Here is a 26,839-nt window from a genome sequence, read left to right on the forward strand (position 1 = left end):
CAGCTTATTTACATATAGTCATAAAGAGTATTTTTAAGTGAATTTCATCCAGGAGTAACAAAAGCAAAGGATCTTGAACTTCCAAGTAAACTATTTAGGATTTCAGACCCTGAGGGGACTCTCAAAGTTTCTAAGAGATCCTCACATAAACGCAACTTGAAATAAGGTTTTTAAAAATTTGTGTTAAAATGTAAACTTCAGGAACCAATAATGCAACTCCATGAACCCAAATAGAGAAGCTATAAAGCAAGGAGAAACATTCCTAAAAAGCAACATCCATTTGACCACTGGCATGAACTTTAATTATCTGTTGATCACATCTCCTAACACATAAGAACACATAAGAACACATGGAACTGATTGTACAAGCAAGGGGACTAGGTTTTCACATGGTATGTTGGTTTCAACAGCAAAAGCTAAAAACAGTCTTGCTTTATTTCATATCATCTCAAAGAAGGAGATAGCTGGATTTTACTGTTAGTCCAGGCTCTAACCTAGTGCAGAGTTACACCGACAATGTCAACTGTGCCTCAAAGGACACAGTTGCTTCACCAACGTGGCTGCCCTTCCTTGGACCTGCTCCAGTTCGTCTAGACGAGAAGGCTGCTGCCTCAGAAGCCACAGATGGAGGGAAAAGAAGAGATTAATACAGCAGCTGCTGCTGTGTCCATGCTGGCAAGGCACTATCACCATAACCTCACTTCTCTCTATGCTATAGCTAGCCACACTAAGTCTATTCCCTCCTTGAGGTTTTTATAAAAAGATAGATAATACTTTAGGTTTTGTGGGCCATAAAGACTGTTGCAACTGCTCTTCCATTGTAGTGTGAAAGCAGCTACTGAAAATACATAAAAGATTGAGTATGGCTGTGTTCCAATAAAACTTAATTTTCAAAAACAGGTGGTATTCCAGAACTGTTTCACCACTGTTGGTCTAGACCAGGGCAATCCAAGAGAAGTCTCTGGGATGATGAAAATGTATTATTTTTGCACTGTCCAACATGTTAGACACATGTGGCTACTGAGCATTTGAAATGTGGCTAGCATAACAGAGACACTAAATTTTCTATTTTATTTCGTCTTAGTTTGTAAATAGTCACTGAAGATTGGCTAACATGTTGGACAATGGAAGGCTAGAAGGTTCTCCTGATTACTTGTCTAGTAATCCTTCAGGTCTCTGTTCACGTTTCCCTTCTTCAGAAAGGCCTATCCTGATTGTGATGACTTCCCAAGTCTATGTCAACTGCCTCCATATTCTGTCAAGGCATGTGCCATAATTTTAAATTTACCGTTCTATTCATGCTTTTTATAGATCAGATTCCATAAACAGACAAGAGTGCCATGAAGGGAAGCATCATGTCTTGTTGATTTTGTTCACTACTGCATACATCGCTTAGCATTGTTCTGGTCATTAAGTACGTGCTCATATTAACTGGTCTTTTATGACCATCCACATCATCCAGGGTGCCTAGTCCTGTTCTGGGATCCCCTGAAGGCTCCAAGAAATCTTAGCAAGTGAGGACCATGACTCAGTTGAATGGTTCCAATACTAAAAGTCTAGCTACTTCAGAACCACCTGGGATGCATGTTAGAATGCAGATTCCTGGGATCCACCGTTAAGAGAGTCTGATTTCGTGAGTCTGGGGTAAGGCCAAGGAATCTGATTTTCACAGGCTCTGAAGGAATGAGAAGTATCCTCCAATCCTGCTATGCAGATTCTTTTAGAAATAAAGCAAAGTAATGGCTTTCTGCATGAGCACAAGTACTTCCCTGTAGGTCTCAAAGAGACTGAAGACACAGGATCTTCTGATTGGATTTACATCAAGAGAATAAGGTAGTTCTGAGGTATGTCTGCAGCTGACATCTGGACTTTGCTGTCCAAGTTATGAACCCTTTCTCCTACCCATTTCACAGTTGAGAAAAATGACATCAAAGATCACATAGCGGCCGGGCGCGGTGGCTCACGCTTGTAATCCCAGCACTTTGGGAGGCCGAGGCGGGCGGATCACGAGGTGAGGAGATCGAGACCACGGTGAAACCCCGTCTCTACTAAAAATACAAAAAATTAGCCGGGCGTGGTGGCGGGCGCCTGTAGTCCCAGCTACTCGGAGAGGCTGAGGCAGGAGAATGGCGTGAACCCGGGAGGCAGAGCTTGCAGTGAGCCAAGATCGCGCCACTGCACTCCAGCCTGGGTGAAAAAGTGAGACTCCGTCTCAAAAAAAAAAAAATAAAAAAAAAAAATAAAATAAATCACATAGCAAGTCAGGGACCTAAGACAGACTTGAACCCATCACTCAACTCCTTTCCAGAGACAAACCACATACGATTCTACATAAGTGATACATAAAGAAGAACTTGCAACTCAAGAGCGTTACGGACAAATCTTCCCAGGAAATGTGTAAACCTGGAGAGAGCCTTTGTCTATCTGGATGAAGTCTCCACAGACAGCATGTCGCTTTCAGCATCACCCTTGAGAGAGCTGAAGTCCAATGCTGAGGATACATAGATTTTTCTGGACCTTTGTGAAATGCAGGCTGGCTCATGGGACCAGGGACATCAGGGAACTACTACTATAGGTTGTTTTACTTCCTTTGCTGAAAAGATAATCTCTAAGAGCATTAAAGAAAACATTTTTATAACAATAAAAATGACAATGACTCATTAACAAAAGTAGGTGCTTGATAAACATTTCTCCATCATAAAATAGTTTCACGATGTGTACTTGTCAACAATAATCTACTCGACCTTCTCTTCCCACCATCTCCTATCCTACGCTTCTAACCAAACTGGCCCCTCCCTATGTGCTCTTCTGTTCGACCCCAATTGTGATGGTCTCCAGTGCCCACTCCACCCTTTCTTCAAAGCCCAGCTCAACCTTCTTCCTCTTTCAAATTTCTCCCTAGTACTGGCCCATGATGGTCCTTCCTCCTCCAAGCTGCCTAATGCCATTCTGCTTCTTAACTATATGCCTGTGTCTTCTTCCTATTTTTCTTATTTTGTAATCAAACAACATAATATCACAGTCCTATCTATTAGATATAGATTTTTTTTTAAGATTCTGCTTATACCAACAAAACACTAATCAATTGTCTTAGTCCATTTGGACTATAAACTAGGTGGTTTGTGAACAACAGAAATTCATTTCTCACAAGTCTGGAGGCTGGGAAGTCCATGATTAAGGTACTGGCAGATTTAGTGTCTGGCGAGGGGCTACTTTCTGGTTCATAGATGTGGCCTTTTAACTGTGTCCTCAGTGACAGGGGTAAGGCAGCTCTCTGAGACCTCTTTTGTAAGGGCACTAATGCCATTCATGGGGGCTCTGCCTTCATGATCTAATCATTTCCCAAAGGCAATGATATTAATATATAATATTGATATTAATGATATTAATATATGTAATCATATTCCTCCTAATATGATCACATTGGTGATTAGTTTCCAACATATAAATTTGGGATGGAGAAGGCAAATATTCAGACCATTGCATCAATAAAATTTAAAAATAAGATTTATTATAAATAATGAACAAATTATCTTATTCATTTTGCCTTCCCCCTATACCAATTAAATGTGTGTGAAATGCCAAAAGATGTTTATTATGCAACCCCTATTTGGCTAAACCCTACCCATGTAGCTCTTGAATTCTCAATTCTCTCTAAAACCTTTTATGCACTTGAGAAATTTTAGCTTCCCCCAGTGGGATTGTAGGTTACTGGAGGATTTATATTTCTCTCTCACGTCTAGCACAGTTGCTGGAAGGTGGGGCATTCCATAAATTCTTACTGGTTGACTGAGTAACGAGAAAGGGCAGAGAGTTAAGTCACCAGAAAGCTCTGGGCATTTTATTTCATAATATTCATTGAACATCTACTGTATTTCATGAGTCTCAACTGCCGTGAGTTCTCTCACATGTGCTGAATTTCAGCCATGCAGCATTCACTCGCCAGTCAAGTTAGCATGAAAAGCCCAGAAATCAACCTCGTTCTGCTGCTTTTCTCACTACCACTGATGTGCCAGTCAGATAAAGAAGGAGGTGTCAATAGGGGCTTAAGATATACAGGGCTGGTGGACTGGCTAGGCTAGCAGGAGTAACTACTGGAAGCAAAAGTGAAGAGTGCTTATCTTTCTACCCTTCACTAACACTCCAACGCCTGCTGCTTTTTCTGGACTCTGGACTCCACATGCAGGGGTAAAACATGCTCAGCCATCCTTGTTACTTGAGCTACCTCTGGTCCCCAGAGGAAGAGTCACCTTGCCAAAGACAGGAATGCATTTTATGCCCATATGCCTTTGAGAAAAGTGACTTATAAAAAGAAACATGCTATTCGCCCTGATTTGGAGAATGTGAGAAATATAAAGCTCATACTTAGGACACTTTATAAAAACATGTCACTTATTCTTAGGGGTTACTTAGAAGATTTTTCATTAAGAAGTACATTAGCTGCCAGTCACATTTATATAATTCCGGGTTTATGGAAAGGCCAAGAAGTGGTAAAATCATAGATTTTCATACAAAATGAATGGGCAATTCAACTTAAGAGGTTTGGTTTGCTTCATTCCTCATGCCTGTGCTTTTAAAAAGTTAGTAATGACAATAGAAAAATCTGATCTAAATCTCCTTTAGACCCCAACTCTATAACTGCATTCTATACTCATTTTCATAAGATAAAACCAGTGTCTGAAATTCAGTTTCAAGAGAAATAACTCCATCTCTCCAACCCCTGTAAGTTTAAAAAAAAAAAAAAAAAAAAAACTTCCTTCTGGATTTACTTTCATGAACAACTGATCGAAACTGCATCCCGAGGGAGAAAACAGAACTGTGACTCCCACTTTGATCTCTTCCCCATGGAGAAATTCACTCCCTGCCTGGCTTGCAAGATGTTCATTTGATTGACGTTTGCTCTGATGTGCAAACTGCTTTGAACTTCAGACATTTAATTCCCATCAGGCTGCAGTCATTTTTATTCTCCTTCAACAGGATTTACAAGCAGGAGATCAGCAAATGTAGAAGATAAAATAAATTTGCAGAAGCTTTGAATCTTACATCAAAACAGTGTTCAAGTGAGTTCCAATTGGATTTCATTCAGCCTCGATTCACAGTATAAATCAACTTTTCAGTGGAGTCCCAGTTTAGAAAGAAAGAGATATAAAGACCCCGCCCCCCCTCCAGCACCCCCCCCACTCACACACCAGTTGGGGTTTACTTCCTTTCTTGGTCTTTGTTTAAATTTCCTAGGGAAGGTGATTTGCCAGGCAAATCACTCAGAAACCTGGGTTTTTCTCAATATTTCCAGAGAAGTCTGCCTCATTTATCACATAGCATATAAAAATCACACCCACAGTGTCGGTTCCAAGGGCAGTGATGAAATGTGGAATTGTTCATGGATGAATTTTTAAGGTAATGATTAAAAAGCAAATCCCTGTGGAAACTGATCATCAAGTCCACACACAAAGCCAATGTAATGACAGCTAATAGGGTAGGGAATATTCTTTACTTGTTTGCTTGTTTTTAATCACTGCTAAAATGCTGAAATAAGTGTAAAAGATTAAAAAAATCATTTCTTCTGAAAGCAAAACTTGGTATCAGATCAGAAGCGGGTATGGAAGAAATGCTGAGAGGCTTCTGATGGGAGGTCACAACACAAGCAGGACTTTGCTGCCAGTGCCACTGAATAACCAAGCTTTGTTTTTAGAACAGCACACGTTTTTCTGGAAAACAAAGGTGGCGAAAACTCTTCACCAGTAACTGCAGGAGCTGCTAAAGGAAGGTTCTGGACACTGAGAAACACACTAAGGCCTACTAAGCCCCTGGGCCCTAGTAACAGCCTAACAGGGTCTGGTTTACTGTGATATGACACAGAGACATATCTCTTCACCTCTATTCAACCAGGTTCCCGCTCATTCTTTCTGGGAAGCATTTGCTCTCCAAATATTTGAGCAACACCAGTTGAAAAGAATTAAACAAGAACCTCCTTATCGTCCACTTAACCACCCATGAGAATAAAGTTAAACAAAGAAAGAGCTAAGATAAAAATCAAACATCTGCACTGGCAAATATTTAAACTCTGTTTGAAGGGTAGAGGAAAGGGGCAAGAGCAGGACCACTCCAAAAAGGAACTATCACATTTATAAAGTAAATAATACTCAAACCCCCCTTGATTGAGTTTACTTATTCAAACACCTAAATAGCTGGGCCAACCAAAAAGCTGTCAAATAACATGTAATCACATTCCAAGAAATAGTTTTTCCTTCCGTCTCTGCAGAGATTGGAGTGATAAGTCACATTCTTTCTTTCTTATCAGTAATAAGGATTAAACCTTCAGGGTTCAGCAACTCAGCCAGATTGGAAACAAGGGCTGGTTTCAAATGCCCTTGGAAGGTAAGGCTTTCAGAGCAATAAAGTGTCTCCCTCTCCAGTAAGTCTAAGTATCACACAGACCAACCATATTTCTTTTTCGCCATTTCCCTACCACAACAGATTATGGAGAGAAGGCCCTGCTGTGACCTTGTGTCTCACTTCCATATTCAAACAGATGGTATTATCATTCAATTCACTTTCTCATAAAAGCTTGGAAAATTACACAGGTGACATCTAGGGTGAATTGGAAGTGGGCGCACAACCACATTAAACATTTATCCTTATCTTCCTCATCACCAGGTTGGACTGGGGGCACATGAAGAAAGACGGGTATCTGGAAAAATCAAAGAGAGAACAGGCTGGGGAGAGCAGCTTGGTGGGGTCTGCAGGCTGCCTCTGTGCCGTTCCATAGCAACCCTGTCCGTCCTGCCACTTGACCTCTAACAGGGACTTGACACACTTTACAGTTATTTATTTATATACCCTTCTCCCTTGCTTGGTAGACACAAAAGGAGAGGTCTTTTCTTATGTTTCTTTATACCCAGGGCCTAGCTCAGAGTCTCCTTGTGAAGAGCAAAAGTTTAGTCAATGTCTGCCGGATAAATACACACAGAAAGCCCAAGAGGCTGAGATTTCCCAGGACTAGAGATCAGAGACTGTAAATTGGGTGTGTTCTCTCCCCTCTCACACACTAAGTATTTAGTACACAGCAGACAACTGTGAGTGGTATGACACAGACACAAAAGTGAGGCACTAACAACTAAGAGTTAGCAGATGACCTTGGAGATTAACTGGTTCCATCTACCAGCACACATGCACGAAGGAGGGAAGAGTCCTGTCCACACATCTCCCTGTTCTGTTAAAGAAACAGAAAAATATAAGATGCAGAATACTTATGGCTGATTCTACAAAAGGAATACTATCCCAATATTAACAAGTTAATAAAGCTAGAGTGTAAAGACAGATATCTACATCATCGTACCAGATAAGTCAAGTCCCTAGAAAGAGATTATAGATAGATTTTTAAATCTGGGCCTTCTTTGAAATTGCTTTGGTATTTTTCACAATAAAAAGGCACAAAAAGGTTTCTGCTTTTCAGCTAAGACAGGTTCTGTTTCTTAAAGCTGGTATAGTCTGCTAGGCAGTTTTCTACAGAGATCAGATTTTAAAAAGAAAGAAAAATCACAAAACCATCTCTATTTAAAATCCATAAAAGGCAGCTGGTGAAATTCAATAGCGTAAGCAGTGAGGCAGGTTTCCCATTCTTCCTTCAACGAAGGTCACACGAAAAAGGCAGGAAGCTAGATTCTCAGCAGATCCAAATGCAGGCACTTTCTGCTATAAGGGTACTCATCAAGACTCCTAAAGATAAAGACATCTATCTAATGCACACACACAAGCACACACAGGGAAATGACACAAATTGCTGCAGGTCAGCCAATTTAGAAACTTTGGAGGGTCATCTAGTAACCTCAGGTATAATTCTAAGAAGGAATACATAGTTTAGCATTGCACTTGGCAGATGAGCCATTCTAATTTTACTACTGGTCAGAGAACCATTAAAAGAAAACAGCATTTGGAATCAGAAAACCTAAATTCCAAACCTGGCTCTCCACTAAGTCCTGCCATAACCTTTGTTTTTTTTTTTGTTGTTTTTTTTTTTTAAGACGAAGTTTTGCTCATGTTGCCCAGGCTGGAGTACAATGGCACGATCTCAGCTCACTGCAACCTCTGCCTCCCAGGTTCAAGCGATTCTCTTACTTCAGCCTCCCAAGTAGCTGGGATTACAGAGGTGCCCACCATCACGTGCAGCTAATTTTTGTATTTTTTGTAGAGATGGGGTTTCACCATGTTGGACAGGCTGGTCTCGAACTCCTAACCTCAGATGATCCACACACCTCGGCCTCCCAAAGTGCTGGGATTACCCTGCCATAAACTTTCTAAGCCTATTTCCTAATCTGTAAAAGTGGGGATGAGGAAGGTGGGCAGAGACAGTTTCTGCCCCACCAGGTTGTTCAGAGGAACATATGAAGAATGTAATGTAAGTAACATATTGTTTAAAGAGGAACAGGCCTAAAAAAGTATTTCACTGAGGTATAAACATATGTAACTAAGTTTTCATAAATACAAAGCTCTCTGTAATATCCTTGTTAAATTCGAGCTCAACTCCAGTCCTCTGGTACCAATATCCAGAAAGACTATCTGTAACGTTTAGTCAGCCTGCAGGTAATAATAATTTTTAAAGGCATTGGAAATGGAAGTGTGAGATAAGGCAGTGAAAATGACTTGAAAGACTAAGACTTGCCATACAACACTTCATGGGCATAAACACAAAACATATCTTCATGGAGAAATAATATTACTTGCAATAAATTTAAACTCAGTTGTTCAGGACCAAGCTTGTCACATTATTTGACCTTGTGACACAGAGATAACAAAGGAACAAAAGTTTTAAGCACCTAAGTCACAATATTTTATTTCTCATAAAAACAGTAATAATAAGAAATATGTATATAAGGTTAAACATTTTATGTCATATTTTCCATGTGCACTACCTTAAAATTGGGTTAGAAAAAAATTGGAGTTGCCAACTTATGAGTCAGCTGTTATGTCTTGAAACATCATTCTATACAAAACTATACACTAACACAACATTAAAAGTAGACATCTCAAATTTCCCTTTCACCTGAACTGCCATGCACATGACATAGTTATGGGCGTAAAAATATTTGTGGGATGAAAATAAACTTGTGGGATGAAAATAATATGGTGCTGCAGGTTAATCTCAGCTGCTCAGCAAACATCTCCCAAGAATGATCTACGTGCAACTCCAAATCAGCATGTTTATACTGGATCCATCATTTTCCTCCTAAAAGTCTTCTTTTGCTCCTATTTTCACCCTTTAGTTAATAGATTCCCATCTCCTAAAATGCTCAATTTAAAATTTGGAGCTGTCATTTCTAATCTTCCTCCTTACCAAACTCTCCAAGAAAACCTAGTTGCCAGATTCCACATATTGTACATCCCTATTTTGACACCAGCCCCTGGACGTCTTTGCTTTTGTACCTTTGTCCCTTAAGGTGTCATTACTTTGTCTGTGATTATCTAACTGGCCCAACTTGACAAGCAACTTGCCTTTCTACTGTAATTTGTTCTTCATTTGCCAACTAACTAATTTGCCCAAGACCTGACCACAGCCGTTCCTTGCTTTAAAACTACTGCTTACCGAGAGAAATTTGTGTAGCTGACCTAGTGTTTCAAGTCCACCATGGTGTTTCTCTTATCCATTGTGCCAGCTGGGTCTTCCACCTCCCCATCCTCAATTGCTGTTTTCTGGTCTGAAGCATTCTTCCCCTAGATCTATATGTGGAAGTTCCACTCTTCAAGGCCTTGACTACCACTTTTTCACCAAGCTTGAGCATTCGGAGGCCTTTGTTCATAATCTCTTCCTCCTCTAAAAGTCTTTGGATTTCTTTTACGACATTTGCCACAGACTGCCTTAGCTTACTCTACATGTGTCCTATGAGCTCTTGAAGGTACATACTGTGTTATTCATCTTTGTGCATCAGACAGTACCTAGTACAATGTCTTATACATTAACTGCCTTGAAGATAGTACAGACAAGTTGAGTTGAAAATAATACACATGTATGTAGGCATTTGGGAATGCATATTTTTTAAATTCATCATGCATATAACAAAATTATTAAGCATAACTGATAACTGAGATAACTAAATCAATATCAAACATGTTTCACATCAGAGCTTGTAATACCACTGTTCAGATTAAAATAATGACTATTACGAATAGGCAAAAAAGTATTTAATAATATTGTTCAATTTCTGCCCAGAAGGGAAGTAGCTTGTTAATTCTGACAGCATCATAGTGACTGAGACTCAAACACTAAAGACAAAGTCAGTTTTGCTACTACAAACTAACTCCTTTGGCAAATATTTATCGAAGACCTATTTAAGCAAGGTATTGAATACAGTTGTATCTGACAGGGTCCCTGAACTAAAGTAACTAAGAAAGATGAGAGAGTACATAAAGAACAAATATGCCTTAGCACCTGGTACCATCACTCTCAGTTACCCAAAATCAACTTTGGCCACCTATGATTCCTCCCTCTTCCAAAACTCAAGAAGTAGGAGCCAACATCCAAGTCCAGGCCTCCTCTTGCTCTTTGCTTACATAAATGAAATCAAGTAGGTCTTCTAGTTGTTACATGATTAAGAAGTGAAATTCCCTTAAAGTTCAGGTCTCATCATTTTACTCTCTTTCTCAAGAATCATAAATTAATTCCCTCATTCAAGCAACCAATATTTATTGAGTGTCTACTATGTGTTAGACCGTAGATATAGAAGCAAGAGAAAGATAGACATTGTTCTTCACTTCACTTATGGAGCCTAAACCCTACTGAACAAAGTTTAAATTCTCTAGTCTAGCATTTGAGGATGCTTATGATCTAATATTGATCCAACTTCTTAGCTGCCTCTTCCATCATTTGCTCCATATACAAGTCCCTCTTCAGTGCTCCTGGTCATTTCTCGGCATGGGGTTTCTTCATATTGAGCTTCCTCTCCTGGAAAGCTCTTCCTCCATATCTCCATATATTCAAATCCTCTTCCTGCTTAAATACCCAGCTGAAATGTTTCTTCCATAAACCATTCCACAAGTCTTTATTTTTTCAAATGAATGGATGAATGAGTGATTTAACCTCTGTAAGTCTTGCTGCATATCATATTTTATCCCCCCATAAGTTCATTCTCAAAAAGATAGAAACAAACTCTCTCATGGAATCCAGAATTTATTAATTTGAGCAGTAGGAAAAGTTGCCTGTAATGGCAAATGGCTCCAGTTTAAAAACAAACAAACAAACAACAAACAAACAACCTTCTAAGGAGTTTGAGGAAAATTAAATCAGTCTTCGAAGTTGGAAGAGTCTCTGAAATATAGTTCAAACTGCTCATTTTACAGTTGAGGAAACTGAGGACCAAAGATGTCAAGTGAACGTCCCAAGATTACATGGCAAAGTGGCAGAGTGGAGGCTCATCCACTCTTTGTACTACATGACTCGAGTATAATTTACATCACAACTGAACTTACTGCTTATGATACTTCTTTTGCACCACAGTAGCTGCAAATAAAATAAAAAGACTTGCCTCTTCTTAGAAATGATAGAAGCTCATGCTTGAGTTCAGTTTAAAAACAAATAATTAAAAAACAAAACAAAACAAAACCCTTGACTTGAAGCCAAGTCCCTTAAGAATAGAAATTGTATCTTTTAAATCTACTATAAATCCCTAAGGAGCTAAGTACAGGAATCTGAACATGATGGGTGAGCATGTTAATCATCAAAATTAAAAACAACTCTCTGAGTAAGTTACCTCTGGCTCATATGATGTCAATAATACTTAAAGAACTTGAAATCCTATTATAGAAATGTATACAACATCTAAATCATGCCACAAAATACACAACCAATTTACAGGGAAAAAAGAATTACTCAAATGCTGAGATTCCTTTCCAGGCAGCTCAGTTACATGAGCATTCACTTTTTTTTTTTTTTTTTTTTCGCCCAGGCTGGAGTGCAGTGGCACAGATCTCAGCTCACTGCAAGCTCCGCCTCCCGGGTTCACGCCATCCTCCTGCCTCAGCCTCCCAAGTAGCTGGGACTACAGGCACCCGCCACCACGCCTGGCTAATTTTTTGTTTGTTTGTTTTTAGTAGAGACGGGTTTTCACCGTGTTAGCCAGGATGGTCTCAATCTCCTGACCTCGTGATCCGCCCGCCTCGGCCTCCCAAAGTGCTGGGATTACAGGCTTGAGCCACTGCGCCCAGCTGAGCATTAACTTTTTTAAGAGAAGCTGTGTAGGAGAATACGGTAGAAAGTTCTGTAAGCGAGAGTTTAGTCTTCTCCACTCTAAATCCGAAGGTTAACAAAACCTTAATTTTAATGATAGGTTTAGCAGTACACTTTTCTATCCTTTCTAAAGATAAAAGGGGTAAAAGGGCAGGAGGGATAACTTTATATCAACTTGGCTGGGCTATGTTACCCAGATAGGTTTGGCTAAACACTATTTTAGATGTTTCTGTGAAGAAAATGCTTTAGATGAGATTAACATTTAAATAATAGGTTATGAGTAAAGTCGATTATTCTCCATAACATCAGTGGGCCTCATCAATTGAAGGACTTAGTAGAACAATGACAGACGTTCTGTAAGCAAGAAGAAATTTCCCTAGCAAACTGCCTTTGAACTCCAACTACAACTCTCCTTTGAGTCTCCAGCTTGCCAGCCTACCATGTATTTTGAACTTGTACCTCCACAATCCTAATTCCTAACAATAAATATTCATCTCTCTGTATGTACACACACACACACACACACACACACACACACACGCATGCATGCACACACACCCTATTGGTTCTACTTCTTTGGAGAACCCTAACACAGGGTTATAATGGTGCTATTCATGAGAATTATTATAATCAGGAGACTGTGTTCTTGTATCAAAACCTATGCTAGTTGCTTTGTCTGCAGCACAATACCCTGAAGAGGTTGAATAAGATGGGATTCCTGAAATCATACAATTCAAGTGGGTGCCAGCTGGAAATGCACTAAATTTGTGTTCTTAGAAGATGAGACGAGTCCTATCTGCCTTCCACAGTGACTATATCAATCTCAGTGGATGCCCCAATGCAAAGAGCTCCCTGTAAAATAGCAGGAATCCAATTTGACAATGGGTCCAAGAGTTTCTTCATTTTTGGAATCAGTGAAGCTTTTTAAGTTTCCCCTGAGAGAATTATCTATTCAGTGGAAGTCTTCCAGCTCCAGGTGGCTGGCTTCAGAGAACCTTGGAAACAAGTTGCTTACTTACTGTAGCTCCATCAGAGCATCAATTTGCTCATCAAGCCAGACATAGATGCCTTAATGCCAGTTCTCACCATGATTAGCCAATTAACATGCATTAACTAAATGAGGATAACAGCACTGAACCCCACTTGGAGATACAAAAAAGAATAAAAATCTAAATTCATCTTTCCAGTATTTCCTCCCTAGCTTATGCTCCCCTTTGCCCTCTTCTTTTTAAATAAAGACACCAAAAATTAAAAAACTAAGAATACCAACAGGTAGTAACATCTATAGAAGAAATTGGGGAAAGAAATAGATAAATCAATTAAGTGATGTGGACAATAAAATTATTGATCTGGGCCCAGCATGGTGGCTCATGCCTGTAATCCCAGCACTTTGGGAGGCTGAGGCAGGTGGATCATTTGAGTCCAGGAGTTCAAGACCAGCTTGGTCAACACTGTGAAACCTCATCTCTACAAAAATACAAAAATTAGCTGGGCATGGTGGCGCACCTGTAATCCCAGCTACTCAGCAGGCTGAGGCGTGAGATCATGCCACTGCACTCCAGCCTGGACAACAGAGCGAGACTCTGTCTTAAGAAAAAAAAAAAAGTATTGATTTGTTTATATAAAAGCCAAGGATCAGTAGGGCCTGCTGAATAAACAATAGCTTTAGAAACACACATCAGAACCTCATCTCTGTGGCAAGCTGGGTTTCAGGGATAGGTATTCTTAGTGTTATGCCTAAAGGAGTTATATTCTTTAAAACTTGAGAGAATGAGAATGGACATTTTTAAGTTGGCATGGCAGGGAATACACATGGATAAGACATTTTTCTTAAGTCAAATCTATTAACATTGTATGGTCTTTTAAGGTCAGGAATTGCAAATTCACATGCTAAGGTTGGCCAAACAGGTGATATAAATCAGGAAAATAGGTTGGGTATAACACATCAGGTCAGGAACTCATCTCCTGTCTTGAAAGGGAAGCTGCTCTTCATGAAAGCAGACTGCTACCAAGTAGCAGTGTGGATCCAGTATTGCCAAATCTTCTGATTTTTCAAGACAGGACAGATATTTGGATTTTTAAACTGCTAATCTTTCAAAGTTTAAATGTTGGCAACAGATTTTAAAATTTACAAATTTAAAAACCTTTAAAACACCTGAGGGCCGAAAAAATATACCTGCAGGTCAGATATAGTCCATGGGTGTAATTATGCATTTGTTCACTCCTTGTGGGAGAGCCCAGGATCTCCTGTGTCCCTAGCACCTCACCTAAAGGAACACAAAGGGAGCTGCGAATTAAATTATATAAATAAATGAGCCCACTCTCAAAACTATGTTGTTTTAAGAGATACCGTTGAAAATGAGTTTGTTTTTTATTAAACTTAGCCTATTGTTTTCCATATTGAAGAATGCAAATTCTTTAGATCATTCCTTCAACAACAAACATTGACAGAGTACCTAATCACTATGCAGCGCCTTGTGCAGAATAATTAACTTCTAAGGCTCCTGTGCAAGAATTTTAAGAGTTGACTGGTCTGAGAAGGAAAGTATGAAACCCATCTGAAAAATTAATTTTCTGCCACTTTGCAGGTTCTCTCTGTTGTCATCATACTATAGCCTAATGCTCTGTAACACAGCTCTTTAAAGCTCCTCTCTCTTCAGAACTAGGCATTTTATTTTTTAAAAATATGTACTATTAAGCACTAGTGAAGAAAACCAAATATGGATTATAAATCATTAAAAATGAAAAGTTAGGCCTGAGACAAAAAGTAAAAATTAGCCATTAGTTACAATTACTTATAAAAACATTGTCTAGTTCTAACTAATCTTTAATATATTTGGAGAAGAAGCAAGGTCAATAGGCCACAGGCACTTAAAATTTTAGTAACAAACAGCCATCATACCATTGGGTCAGTGCTGAGTTTAAAAAAAATGTTCATAAGGCCCAGATGACTTAAGAATGAAGAAGATTCAGAACTAAGCCTGGAGGTCTCTTATCTGAGGTCCAACTGCTTCTATTTATTATAAAGGCAGTATTAATACATACACATATGGCAAGATACAGTCCATAGGCATAAACAGTTTTAAAGAGTTTGCCTCATAGAACTACAATATCTTACAGTTTGGAAGGACTTTAGCAATAATCTTGAGCCCATTTTTCATGAACTCCAGTCACTACTACATCTCTATCCCTTTCAAACATTTGGTCACATTCACTTAATGTTTTCATTTAAAATAATTCAATTTTATTTAGCTACATTTATATTAAAAAGAAACTTTGTTATTGCCAGTAGAGAAAAAAAAAAACTGTTGACATAGTAATATTGAAATAAATACATAATCAAATTTTAAAAAATGTCTAAGCATAACCTAAAAACATCTCCTCTATAACAACCATGTGAGGTGGGTACTCTCATTATCCTCATCTCACTGATGAGGAAACCTCTGAGGCTCAGCATAAGTGACTTCCAAAGGTCCACATATGAGTTCATGAGATTCAAAACCAAATCTCCCTAGTATTAAAAAAAAACTTTTTAATCACATCCTTAAACTGCTTCAAAAGACTAGAAGATCTTCCTTTCCTCACCTAACTCCAACATGAAGTTGTTGAGATTCAAAATAGAGACATTTTTGGAAGGACTGGAATATAGGAAAGTGTCAGCTGGGCGCAGTCGCTCAAGCATGGCTCAAGCCTGTAATTCCAGCACTTTGGGAGGCCAAGGTGGGTGGATCACCTGAGGTCAGAAGCTGGTCAACACGGTGAAACCCCATCTCTACTAAAAATACAAAAATTACCTGGGTGTGATGGCACGCCCCTGTAGTCCCAGCTTCTTGGAAGACTGAGGCGCGAGAAGCGCTTGAGCCTGGGAGGTGGAGGCTGAAGTGAGCCGAGATGGTGCCATCACACTCCAGCCTGGGCGACAGAGTGAGACTCTATCTCCAAAAAAACAAAAGGAAGGCGTGAACTGAAAATGTGTTCAGCAGGCACCCCAGCCATTAGAATATGCAGATAAAGCACTTTCTGAGGGGCTGGAACAAAGGTGGCTAGCTGAGAATTTGTACCCTTGTTCACTGCAACAACATACTACTAACTGTTTCCATTTTTAAATCTTCATTAAAAAACTGAGGAGTTCCTGTAATTTTACAAAGTGCTTGTGTTCAGCCAAAGTCTAGAAAAGTATTAGCTCAGGATTCACTCCCAAAATTCCTTCACACATTTCACTGGAAAGGGGGCTCCATTCAAAGCCAAGTAGACACAGTATAATTGAAGGGAGTCCTCATAGGCCACTTCCTGTTGCAAAAGATCTCTCTGTTGTCCGATGTCTTTAAAATTTGTTGAAGGAGGTTCCTTGTATTGCTTATCTGTACATTCTCTGATTGTTCAGCTTTACCTTCAGAACTGCCTTGGTTTTCCAATATCCACCGCAAGCAGTTCTTGGCTCTGTCAACTACTCCTGGTCAGGAGAGAATACTGCATCTTCAGCATTCAGTGCAGAGGTCCCACCTCTGAAGGAGCAACATTCTCTCCTACTAATCTGCTTACTTGGTGTGTATTTTTCTAGGGGTACAGTTAAGGTCTCATGGATGTTCAACTAAACTAAATGAGAAGTTCCTAAAGGACAGAAACTACATTTTATGCTTGATTGGATTAACAAAAAGGTTGACCACTGGGTTTTACCAAATTAGATGGCCTCTGTCCCAGACCTGAACCTTTATCTCAACATATTCAAAATGGAAATCACTGTCTTTACTCCCAAACTTAATGCACACATTTGTGTTCTTGGCTTTTTGGCTAACATCAAGTGTAATGTATGCATGTGTGTATGTATGTCTGACCATTCTCACAAGTCAGTTTCAACAGCATGGCTGCATCTTACCATCTCATATATATGGATGTGATACAATTTTCCTAACTAATCCTCTATTGCTAGAAATTTAGGGTATTTATAATTTTCTCTATTCTAAATGGTACTATAATATTTTTCTTTACATGTTTATATTATATATATTGTTGTGATATTCCTCCTAATGGCCAAATCAAGTAAGAGGCATATTTCTGAAGTTCATAAAATCATTTCCAATACAACCTATCTGGTATAGTTCTCTGCTTTGAGGAACCACAATACCTCTCTGCTATGTCACATTTTGCCCTATTAATTATGCTCAACACTTGCCACTCCACACCCAGTAATTTATACATTTCTAGAGAGTAGACACTCTCTTACTCGTTCCTGTATCAATTTAAATCAATTCAGATTCCAACAAATAGTATAAAAATTAAATACAATGGCCAGGTGCTAGGGGTAAAAAAAGATGAGGTGTTAATTCCTGCCCAGAACAGAAGGGGAGGCCAACTCACAACAAGGTCTGATACATTAAGTTCTACACTATATAGAGATGTATGGAAATTACTATGGGAATAAAGATGAGAGAGCAATAAATTCTTCCAGGGACAAAAGGGAATAAGGAGAGGAAGCTATGAAGAAAGGGCAATTGTTGAGTTGCTCCTTGAAACATTCATAGAAATTCACCAGGTGGGCAAGTGACTGGGTAGATTCACCAGTAGCAGCCAGCCAATTCAAGTTTCAGGTTTTTTCCCCCTCTAGAGCACTAGTTCTACTTAGGAATTTATGAAGATCCCCAATGTGCTAAGCCAGGGTTTTTCAACTTTGGCACTACTGTCATTTTGGGCAAGGTAATTCTTTGTCTTAGGGAGCTGTCCTGAATGTTATAGGATGTGTAGCAGTATCCCTGGACTCTACTCCGGAGATGCCAGGAGCTTTCTTCCAGCCTTTAAGTTGTGACAACTGAAAATGCATCCAGACAATGCCACATGTATTTCCCTAGGAGAAAAATGCATAAATTTAGCTCTAAGAACTTCTCCTTACCTTACCACCTGTTCTTCCTGCCCTGAAAATGGTTTCTTCTTTGGGCCTAAAACCCAACTGGACCCTCATTTTATTTTTAGATAGTGGTAAGGTTGTCAAAACATTAAGTTACAGGTGCCCCACTATAAAAGATAATCTTTGATTATACCTGATATGGTTTGGCTGTGTCCCCACCTACATCTCATCTTGAATTGTAGCTCCCATAATCCCCACATATCATGGGAAGGACCCAGTGGGAGGTGATTGAATCAGGGGGGTGGGTTTCCCTGTGCTGTTCTCCTGACAGTGAGTAAGTTTCACGAGATCTGATGGTTTTATAAAGGGCAGCTCCCCTGTACACGCTCTTTCCTGCCACCATGTAAGACGTGTCTTTGCTCCTCCTTCACTTTCCACCATGATTGTGAGGCCTCCCCAGCCATGTGGAACTGTAAGTCCACCAAACCTCTTTTCCTTTATAAATTACCCAGTCTCAAGTATGTCTTTATTAGTGGTGTGAGAAGGAACTAATACTTAACAAACAAAAATTGAAATGTTCACTCTGATATGAAGGTAAACAAATATTTAATATTACAGCTAATACTTGTCTAGAACATTACAGTTTACAAAATATTTTCACGTTTGATTTCACTGAAATGTTCACAACATCCTGGAGTATTAGTTATTGTTCTCATAAAGACAGGGTTGCTCAAAGACACCAAATATCCAAAAACCACGTGGGTATTGAGTGTTAGGGGTAGAATTCCTATCCAGACAGTCTCATTCCAAATTATATATGCTTTCCATTTAGTTTAGAGAACAACTAGTATGAGTTTCTTCAGGCCACAGACAGGGTAAGCCAGACAAAGGCACCTCTTAACATCATACAAATGGAGAAATAAAATGACTTGAGGATGCCCTGCTACCTAAAAGCCCAGCAAGAAATCATAATAAGTAAAAACTTGCTTATGGAAACAAAGAACCATTTAACCACCAAAAAACATTATATCCATCCTTTGCCTAGCCGCAAGAGCACCTGTCATGCAAAGAGAGGAATAATAAATACTAATTTAATTTACTCATATTTTAAAAACATATTAGCATCTTTCATTTATTCTAAGTAGCACTAGAAAATTGGTAGAAGATTATTTTCCACATTGGTAGAAAACTGAGCATAAAAATAAACATTAAGTAACTTGATGAAAGACACACAGCTAATTGAAGACCAAGTCAAACTTTAAGCTCTTTGCACCTCCAGATAAGTGTTCTTTCCACTACAATTTCCAGCATCCCATAGCCCTATAACCCTCCAGATATAAATATCACTAGGCCAATAAATAAAAATATCAGATACAAATCTGTTTCAATATGATCTGAAACCACATTTCCCATAGGAGCTTTAAAGATAGTATCTACTAAAGTAAGGAATGGGAATTTTTGGTTACTCTTTTAAAGACAAAAGTCACTCCCTTAAATTAAGCAAGTGACATGGCTTAATAGTTGACTCATGACAAAGCATTTCCAATTTTCTAGATTTAGATTCTGTACTCAAATAAATAGTTGATACTCCTCAACTTGAATTTCATCAGGAGAAAAAGGTGAGTAGGGAGGGTCCAGGAATTTCCTGGCTATAGAATACTGAATTACATTTCTTTAAAAATCACTTGTCTATCTAAAGATAAAGGGCTTATCTTAAATAGTGTGAAATAAGCTACACAATTTGCAATAAATAAACACAGGTATTTTGAATATGAAATGAAACATATAAGCAATTCAATTTCTGGTTTATACAACAACAAAAAGTTTTAAAGTCTTACTCCATCATGGAAGGTGGGATAGTACAGCAGTCTTGAATTGCAGTTAGAGGAGAGGTTAGGTGAGCCGTATAGGATGCTTCTACAACTTGCTTGTTCCGATTGACCACATCCAAGTAACGGTTGAACTTCTCTCGGATTTTTTTGGCTAGCTGTGGGATGACAGTGAGCAAAATAAATCGAAAGTCCAAGACAATAACTCGTTTTATTTTTTTTCTAATAAACTAATAATTTGTGTCACAAGCTGCATATGTTAAAATTCAAGTAAAACAAACAACACACACCCAAGTCATATTCCACTGTGTGGGTTGAGATAAAAATTGCACAATGCCCAGAAGTCATAGAAGGATACTCAGACAACAGTAAAATTATATCTTCTTGTAACAGATGATGGCACGTTAAATAGAACAATACCTATCCATAAAATACCTTGCTGGAAAAAGGAAAACAAAGACTGTGGATATTATTGTCAGCGTGACAGTGGGCATTGCATGCTACAGAGCAACGACAGTGACTGGGAGAATAAAGAGGAGAGACATTATCTGTTACTTGTGGTTCTGGGTTCACAGTTTTTCAAGGGGGGTAATAACAGAAGGAAAGGAAACAACATTCAGTGTCTCCTGCTACACAGTCCTAGGGTACACCATTCTCAGTCTTCCATGTGAATGTCAACTCCCTGGAGTTGTATAATCCACATAAATGAAATGCACACTTAGAAATATACTTGTGTTTGGTCTGCTACACCTTTAAGATGAACAAATGTCTTTCTTAACTGCTGTGAACAGAACACTTCATCATGATTTACTTTCAAGCAGGAATAATAAAAGCAAATTGGTGAGCATACTGCTTTTTCCTCCATTGTTCCCATCAAATACCACAGCTTCATCACAGATCTCCAAGGAAAACTGTGTTGTTTTTTCTTCCCCTTAAACAAAATGTTACCCAAACGAAATGACTGATAGAATTATAGCTAATTGGTTTTGTAGTGCTATTCATTATCATCACACTGAAGGAAAACTAAACATCTCCATTGGGTCATGCGTCTCACACAATCCAATAGCTTCCAGGCTGAGAACATGGAGTCAAATCAAAATATCTTCATTTGTTATTTCAAGCCAATTTTAAATCTTGATTTTGTTCCAGGGATATTCTATAGCTTTCAGGGTCTCAATTAAATAACTGAGGTTCTCAGCCTTGCTAGAAATTACATAAACTATAAAGTTTAGAAAAACTTCCAGACATAACAAAGAGATATGAGTATAATGTTTAATTGGATAATGGGTTGTCCAAATTCATTTTATCATTTTCAAAGGAGGAGTTGTGGGTCTTGGAAATTTATAAGATGACTCGCAATACTCCCTGACCTAGACTTCTTACTATTAAAATAAAGTAGGTTTTCCTCATTGAGGTCATTGCATTAAAACATATAAATCCAGTTTAATTTAGACAACTGGTGGCTTTGCCACCCTCAGAGGACATTTGGAGAAAATTTTGATCGTCACAACTTGGTAGAGAATGCTGCAAAGTAGACAGATAGAGGCCAGGGATTCTCCTAAACATCCTACAATGCACAGGACAGCATCCCAAAATGAAGAATTATCTGGTTCAAATGTCACTAATGGCCCAGATGAGAAAACTTGAAACCTCGATTGACTGCTTTTTTAACAGGTGTTCGAAAATCATTTTTTAAGCAAAAAATTCACATTTTATTAAGGATATTAATATAATCCTTTCAGGGGCCCTCTAAATATCTTTAGCAGTATCCTCTGATTGCAGTCAAATAATTATGCACCAGACATTTTATTTAAGGGCTATTCTTGGGTATGATTCTGACCAATTTATTTTTTCTTTTCCAACTTTTATTTTAGGTTCGGGGGTACATGAGCACATTTGTTACATGGATAAATTGCGTGTTACTAGGGTTTGCTGTACAAATGATTTTGTCACCCAGAAAAACTTTGATTTAGAGAAAAATCAGTTAATTATCCCAATTTGTAATTCAGTCAATAAGTTCCAAACTGTTATTCTATTTGAATTCTCCACCCATCCAAAATGATAACTCATCAGGGAAAAAAATCCCTGTACATTTCAACAACTGCAATTTTTTTCATTCTTTGCTTTTCCTTCCCCAAAGTAATATTAAACAGGCCATCACATGTGGCCCAAATATGGAGAGAGGACTATTCACTCATTATCAAACGTGTTAACGTGATTTTTAAACAGCAGTTTGCAACTAATCTAACAACCCTCTTTTTCCTAGACTTTCACATTCAATGGGCAGTAGAGGGTGTTGGAGCAACAGGCCCAGCTTGAAAACCTTATATTCTCATAATGCCCTGCATAAACCTGCTCATAACACACATTAAATTTAATGCTGTTGTTTTTTAACATCTGGCTATCTCATGAGACAAAAGCACTGTTAGGACATACAGTCTCGTGAGATAGCCAGATGTTAAAAGATAACATACGATATATGTTTTTGTTCACCACTGTATCTTCAGGCTCTAGTACACTGCCTGGCATTGTAGACATAGAAAAAATATTTAATGAAGTGATAAAGACTTTTAAAATTCACTCCTGAGAGTCATCAACCTTATCTTCTGTTCTAATAATAAACTCTTTTAAAACATAACTATTTTAAAAATATACAACAATATGTATTTCTGGAAGCCCCATCAAGAAGCAAGTTCTACCTTTTCTTTGTAGGTCTTGACTTCTGATAAAGTAAATATCATTAATCTCCCACATAGGAGTATTAAGAGTGTATAGTCCCTTATTGCCCTTGGGAATAAATGTTTTGTAACATAATGAACATAAGATGTAATTAAAAGAATTAATTTTGAAATATCTTCACAAATTCACTTTAAAATAAAAACAAAATTTGTAATCATATGTCCTTTTCTCTCTCACACACACTCTTAATATTTAACTCCACTTGAGAAATACCCACGGGTTTCTTCTATACATTTGGAGGATTCTAACTTTAAAGAGTCAGATCTAGCTAAACTCAGACATTCCAATCTGGTCCACTGCCTGTTTCTACATAGGCCATGAGCTAAGAATGATTCTTACACTTTTAAGTGTTTTTTAGAAGAGAATATTTTTAATACTTAACAGTTATATGAAATTCTAATTTTACTGTTAATATTTATTGGAACATGATCATTTGTTTACATATCGTTTATGGCAGCTTTCATTTTACAATGGCAGAGTAAGTAGCTGCAAGAGTCTGTATGGCCTGCTTTCCTATAGGTAGAAGTCAGAGGCCCTAATTTATCCCCAGAAGGAACCATAATCCCAGTGTGGTACCATAATCCTAGTGTGGTGGTTTTATAGAAATTTCCTACAAATTCCTTAACAGGTCTACCCCTTTGGCAGGTGGGGTCTACATGTCCCCCTGTCCCCACTGCTTAAATCTGGGTAGGCTTATGATGGCTTCTACTAGTGGAGTACAGAGACAGTGATACTACGTGACTCCTAAAGCTAGGTCATAAAAGGACATGCCTGTCTCTTGGAACGCTTACTCGTGGTAGCTGTCAGCTACACAGCTGTAAGAAGTCCAAGACACATGGAGAGGCCACAGTCAGTGCTTAGTTGGCAGCTCCCCAGCTTAGCATGTCTTCCAAGTCAACCCAGCCCAAGTTGTGGCATGAACCAAGAAACTTCCAGATAATTTCAGCCCCCAGACTAGCCCCTTGATGAAGCCATGGACATCATGAAGCAGAGATAAGCCATCCTTGCTGTGCCTGGTCAAAATCCTGACCCACAGAATTTGTAAACATGTTTGTTTATGCCACTAAGTTTTGGGTGGTTTGTTACGCAACAACAGAAAACGGGAAAATGCAGGATCAGCTGAATTCCATCCTAGGATATACATATTGAAGCAGGTGAAACAAAGCTCCTAAATGCAGGCACTGCATCTAAAGCATCAAAATTATCAAGATTGCACCCTGTGAGTTGTAAACCTGTTGCAAAGAGATTTCAGGGTTCTTCAGAAAATTTTAATAGCTACCAGGACCTTACAGTGTGGATATTCTCATTTTATATCAATGAGTTAAGTGATGAGCCCAAAGCCACAAAATAAGTGGAAGAGCCATTCACTTGTACAAATTCAAAATCTGTGTGCTCACGCACTGGCTGTGGTGCCTCAGACAAACCAAACCTAAAAGAAGCTGCAATGGTGGCTTGAAATATTAAAATATGACAAATCACACAGGCTGAGAATTCCTGTTAACATAATCAAACAAGGCAAAGAGCAGAGTAAAAGGTCCTCAACTCTGGGCTGGCTGCGGAACCAAATGTTCCTCGGGATTGCAGGGTGACTGGTTGATGGCAGAGGGGCCCTGGCAGAGGTGTGTTTTATTGGGGGGTCGGGGTAGAATGTCTGCCTTTGCCTTCCTGGTTAGGGTGGGCCTTCAGCTGCATTCTTCATCAGTAGAGACAGTAAGTACCAAGAATACAGAGTCCAAACACCTATCACACTTCACAAAAGGTGTCAAATGCATGCTCTGTCTACTTGGATTCACAGCTGTCAGTCAGAAATTCCCCAATCTTTCATATAGCGACATTCTTCTATCTTGCCTTACTAAGAAAAATGCCAGCATCTGCTGAATGCCAACTATGTACAAGTCACAATTTTAGGCCTCTCACATGCATATACTAACTTAATCCTTTAAAGGACCCTATTAGGTGCACACTTCCATTTTCCAGAAGTAGACACTAAGGGGTAATTTGCTCAAGGTTACAAAGCTAGTAAGTGGTAGGGCTGGGATTCAAACCCATATTCTGACTTCAGAGCCCAAGCCTTCAACCTTTACTCAACATTGCTTCTCTTTGTAATATGCACATCAACCCTTTCCCCACATTTCTTTTCAAATCAATTTTAACGAATGTTGTGAAATGCTTGGCAGGATACCATAAGCTATGCACAGTCTTATTGCTTTATAATAAGAATTAGATTTTTAAAAATTAATATGATTTCTAATAATATTCTTCAAAATTCCTATGAAAATTAAGTACTTTGAAGAAGTTTAGAATTGTTAAATTTTACCACAAATATAAAAAAGGGGCCAGGCACAGGGGCTCACACCTGTAATCCCAACACTTTGGGAGACTGAGGCAGGTGGATCACTTGAGCCCAGGAGTTCGAGACCAGTCTGGGCAACATAGTGGGACACTGTCTCTTCCAAAAAATACAAAAAATTAGCCAAGAATAACGGTGTGCATCTGTAGTCCCAGCTACCCAGAGGGCTGAGGTGGGAGGATCACCTGAGCCCTGGAGGTTGCGGCTGCAGTGAGCCGTGATCGTGCCACTGCACTCCACCCTGTGATACCCCATCCCTACCTCTCAAGAAAGAGGTGGGGATATGATCAAATTTGTTTTAAAGAATTCTCAAAAAAAAAAAAAAAAGAAAAGAAAGAAAAAACCACCAAAACGATGCCTACCTAATATTATCTGAGTACCATGGAATAAATTACATTAAACTATTTTAAGTTGTTCAAATTACTCAAGGAGTTTTTGTTGGTTTGCCACCTGGCTAGAGAACAGACTGCTAGTATTGTTCCTTTTCTTCACAATTCAGTATTTTCCTAAAGAATTTCACCTTAATTGACTATCTACCATTATAGGATAGTAAGAGAACACTGTGATTCCCCGTTTACAAGTGAAGAAACTGAGGCATATAGAGCGTAAAAGTCTCTTGACTACCGGGGGTGCTCTTGCCTCCCTCCACCTCACCGCCTGAGACAAGCTCCCTGTGTCCTTCTGACAAGGAATGTGATGGTGACACACTGCGGAAACCTCATCTTGTGCTCCACTATTGCGTCTTTTTTTTTTCCCTCCCTCTAAAAGGAATCTCTTTTAGCACGCCAACCAAACCCAGGCTGCTCAGCAAGCATAACAGAACCTCAGAGTAAAGACGGCCCACAGAGAGGTTAATCCTAAATGTATCCAATAAACTGAAGAGGACCGAAGGGCCAATGTAGAACCTTCCAAAAGGCCAGACAGATTCTGGGTCTGTATCCTGCCATGATCCCTGCAGACAGAAGAAAACAAAGACATTCTCAGCAAAAAGCTACAGGTGGACCCACAATCCTCCTCAGTGTAATTAAAAACATTTTTCTTTCCACAGCTCAGCTTTCATCTTTTATCCTTCTTTATCCTTTCCCCTTCATCCCCTAAGGGGTTCCTGAATACGGATGAGACAACAGGACTAAAACCATCTTGTCATCTTTTGGGTCAATTCTTAGGCTAGCCAACATCCAGCCATGGGTCAAATGATCAGTAGGTAGCGTGCAGTCCCCATGGGAACGGATTCTAATTTGTCATTATCTCCAGTGACAACGTTTCATCACAACATCAATGAATTTCTTTCTTGCTGAATTTCTTTTCCCTTAATTTTCCCATAGACATTTCTGTCATTTGCATACTTCCCCAGAGCCCTTTTTTAAAAGCTCTTTTTACCTTAGCTTTATACTTCAGAAGATTGGGGGTGGGGTGGGCCCATGGTTAGAAAAAGGTAAAAGAAAACAAAAATGCAAAGGCATAGTGGGTACTTTATTTATGTCTGCTTCCTAAGAGGAAGGGCCGGAAGGAGTTTTGAATGTTAGGGAAAGCTTTATTTAAAATACGTAACAATGAAGCTGACAGGCACAGACAGGAAATATACCCTAGGGGACTGAAGATTCATAGCAAAATTCCTATTGAACCTAGAAAAGTTTAATATTTGACATTCAAAAACCTTTGTGCCATGGTAAGAATTTAATAGTTGATCCTTATTTCCTTCAACTCTAGCCTTAATACTAAAGAATAAACCTTGCATTTTGTTTTCTAGTAAGTTTCAGGGTTTAGTTATTTGAATGTATGTGACATAAAAATAATTTTAAGCACAAATATTTAACATCTCTGAACATCACACCATTGCATTCTAAAGTTCTTCATAG

The 26,839-nt window shown here is 38.9% G+C and overlaps 1 protein-coding gene across 1 annotated transcript in view; it reads right to left on the reverse strand.

Annotated features, from left to right (window-relative positions):
* Positions 1–26,839, reverse strand: part of CACHD1 (cache domain containing 1) — a 228,517-nt gene that overhangs the window by 96,530 nt on the left and 105,148 nt on the right. Inside the window, exon 3 of the mRNA XM_055234364.2 lies at positions 19,901–20,049. Coding sequence (XP_055090339.1) covers positions 19,901–20,049 — 149 coding nt within the window. The remainder of the gene's footprint in view (positions 1–19,900; positions 20,050–26,839) is intronic.

The sequence above is a fragment of the Symphalangus syndactylus genome, chromosome 19 (genome assembly GCF_028878055.3).
Source record: "Symphalangus syndactylus isolate Jambi chromosome 19, NHGRI_mSymSyn1-v2.1_pri, whole genome shotgun sequence".
NCBI classification, from domain to species: Eukaryota; Metazoa; Chordata; class Mammalia; order Primates; family Hylobatidae; genus Symphalangus; species Symphalangus syndactylus.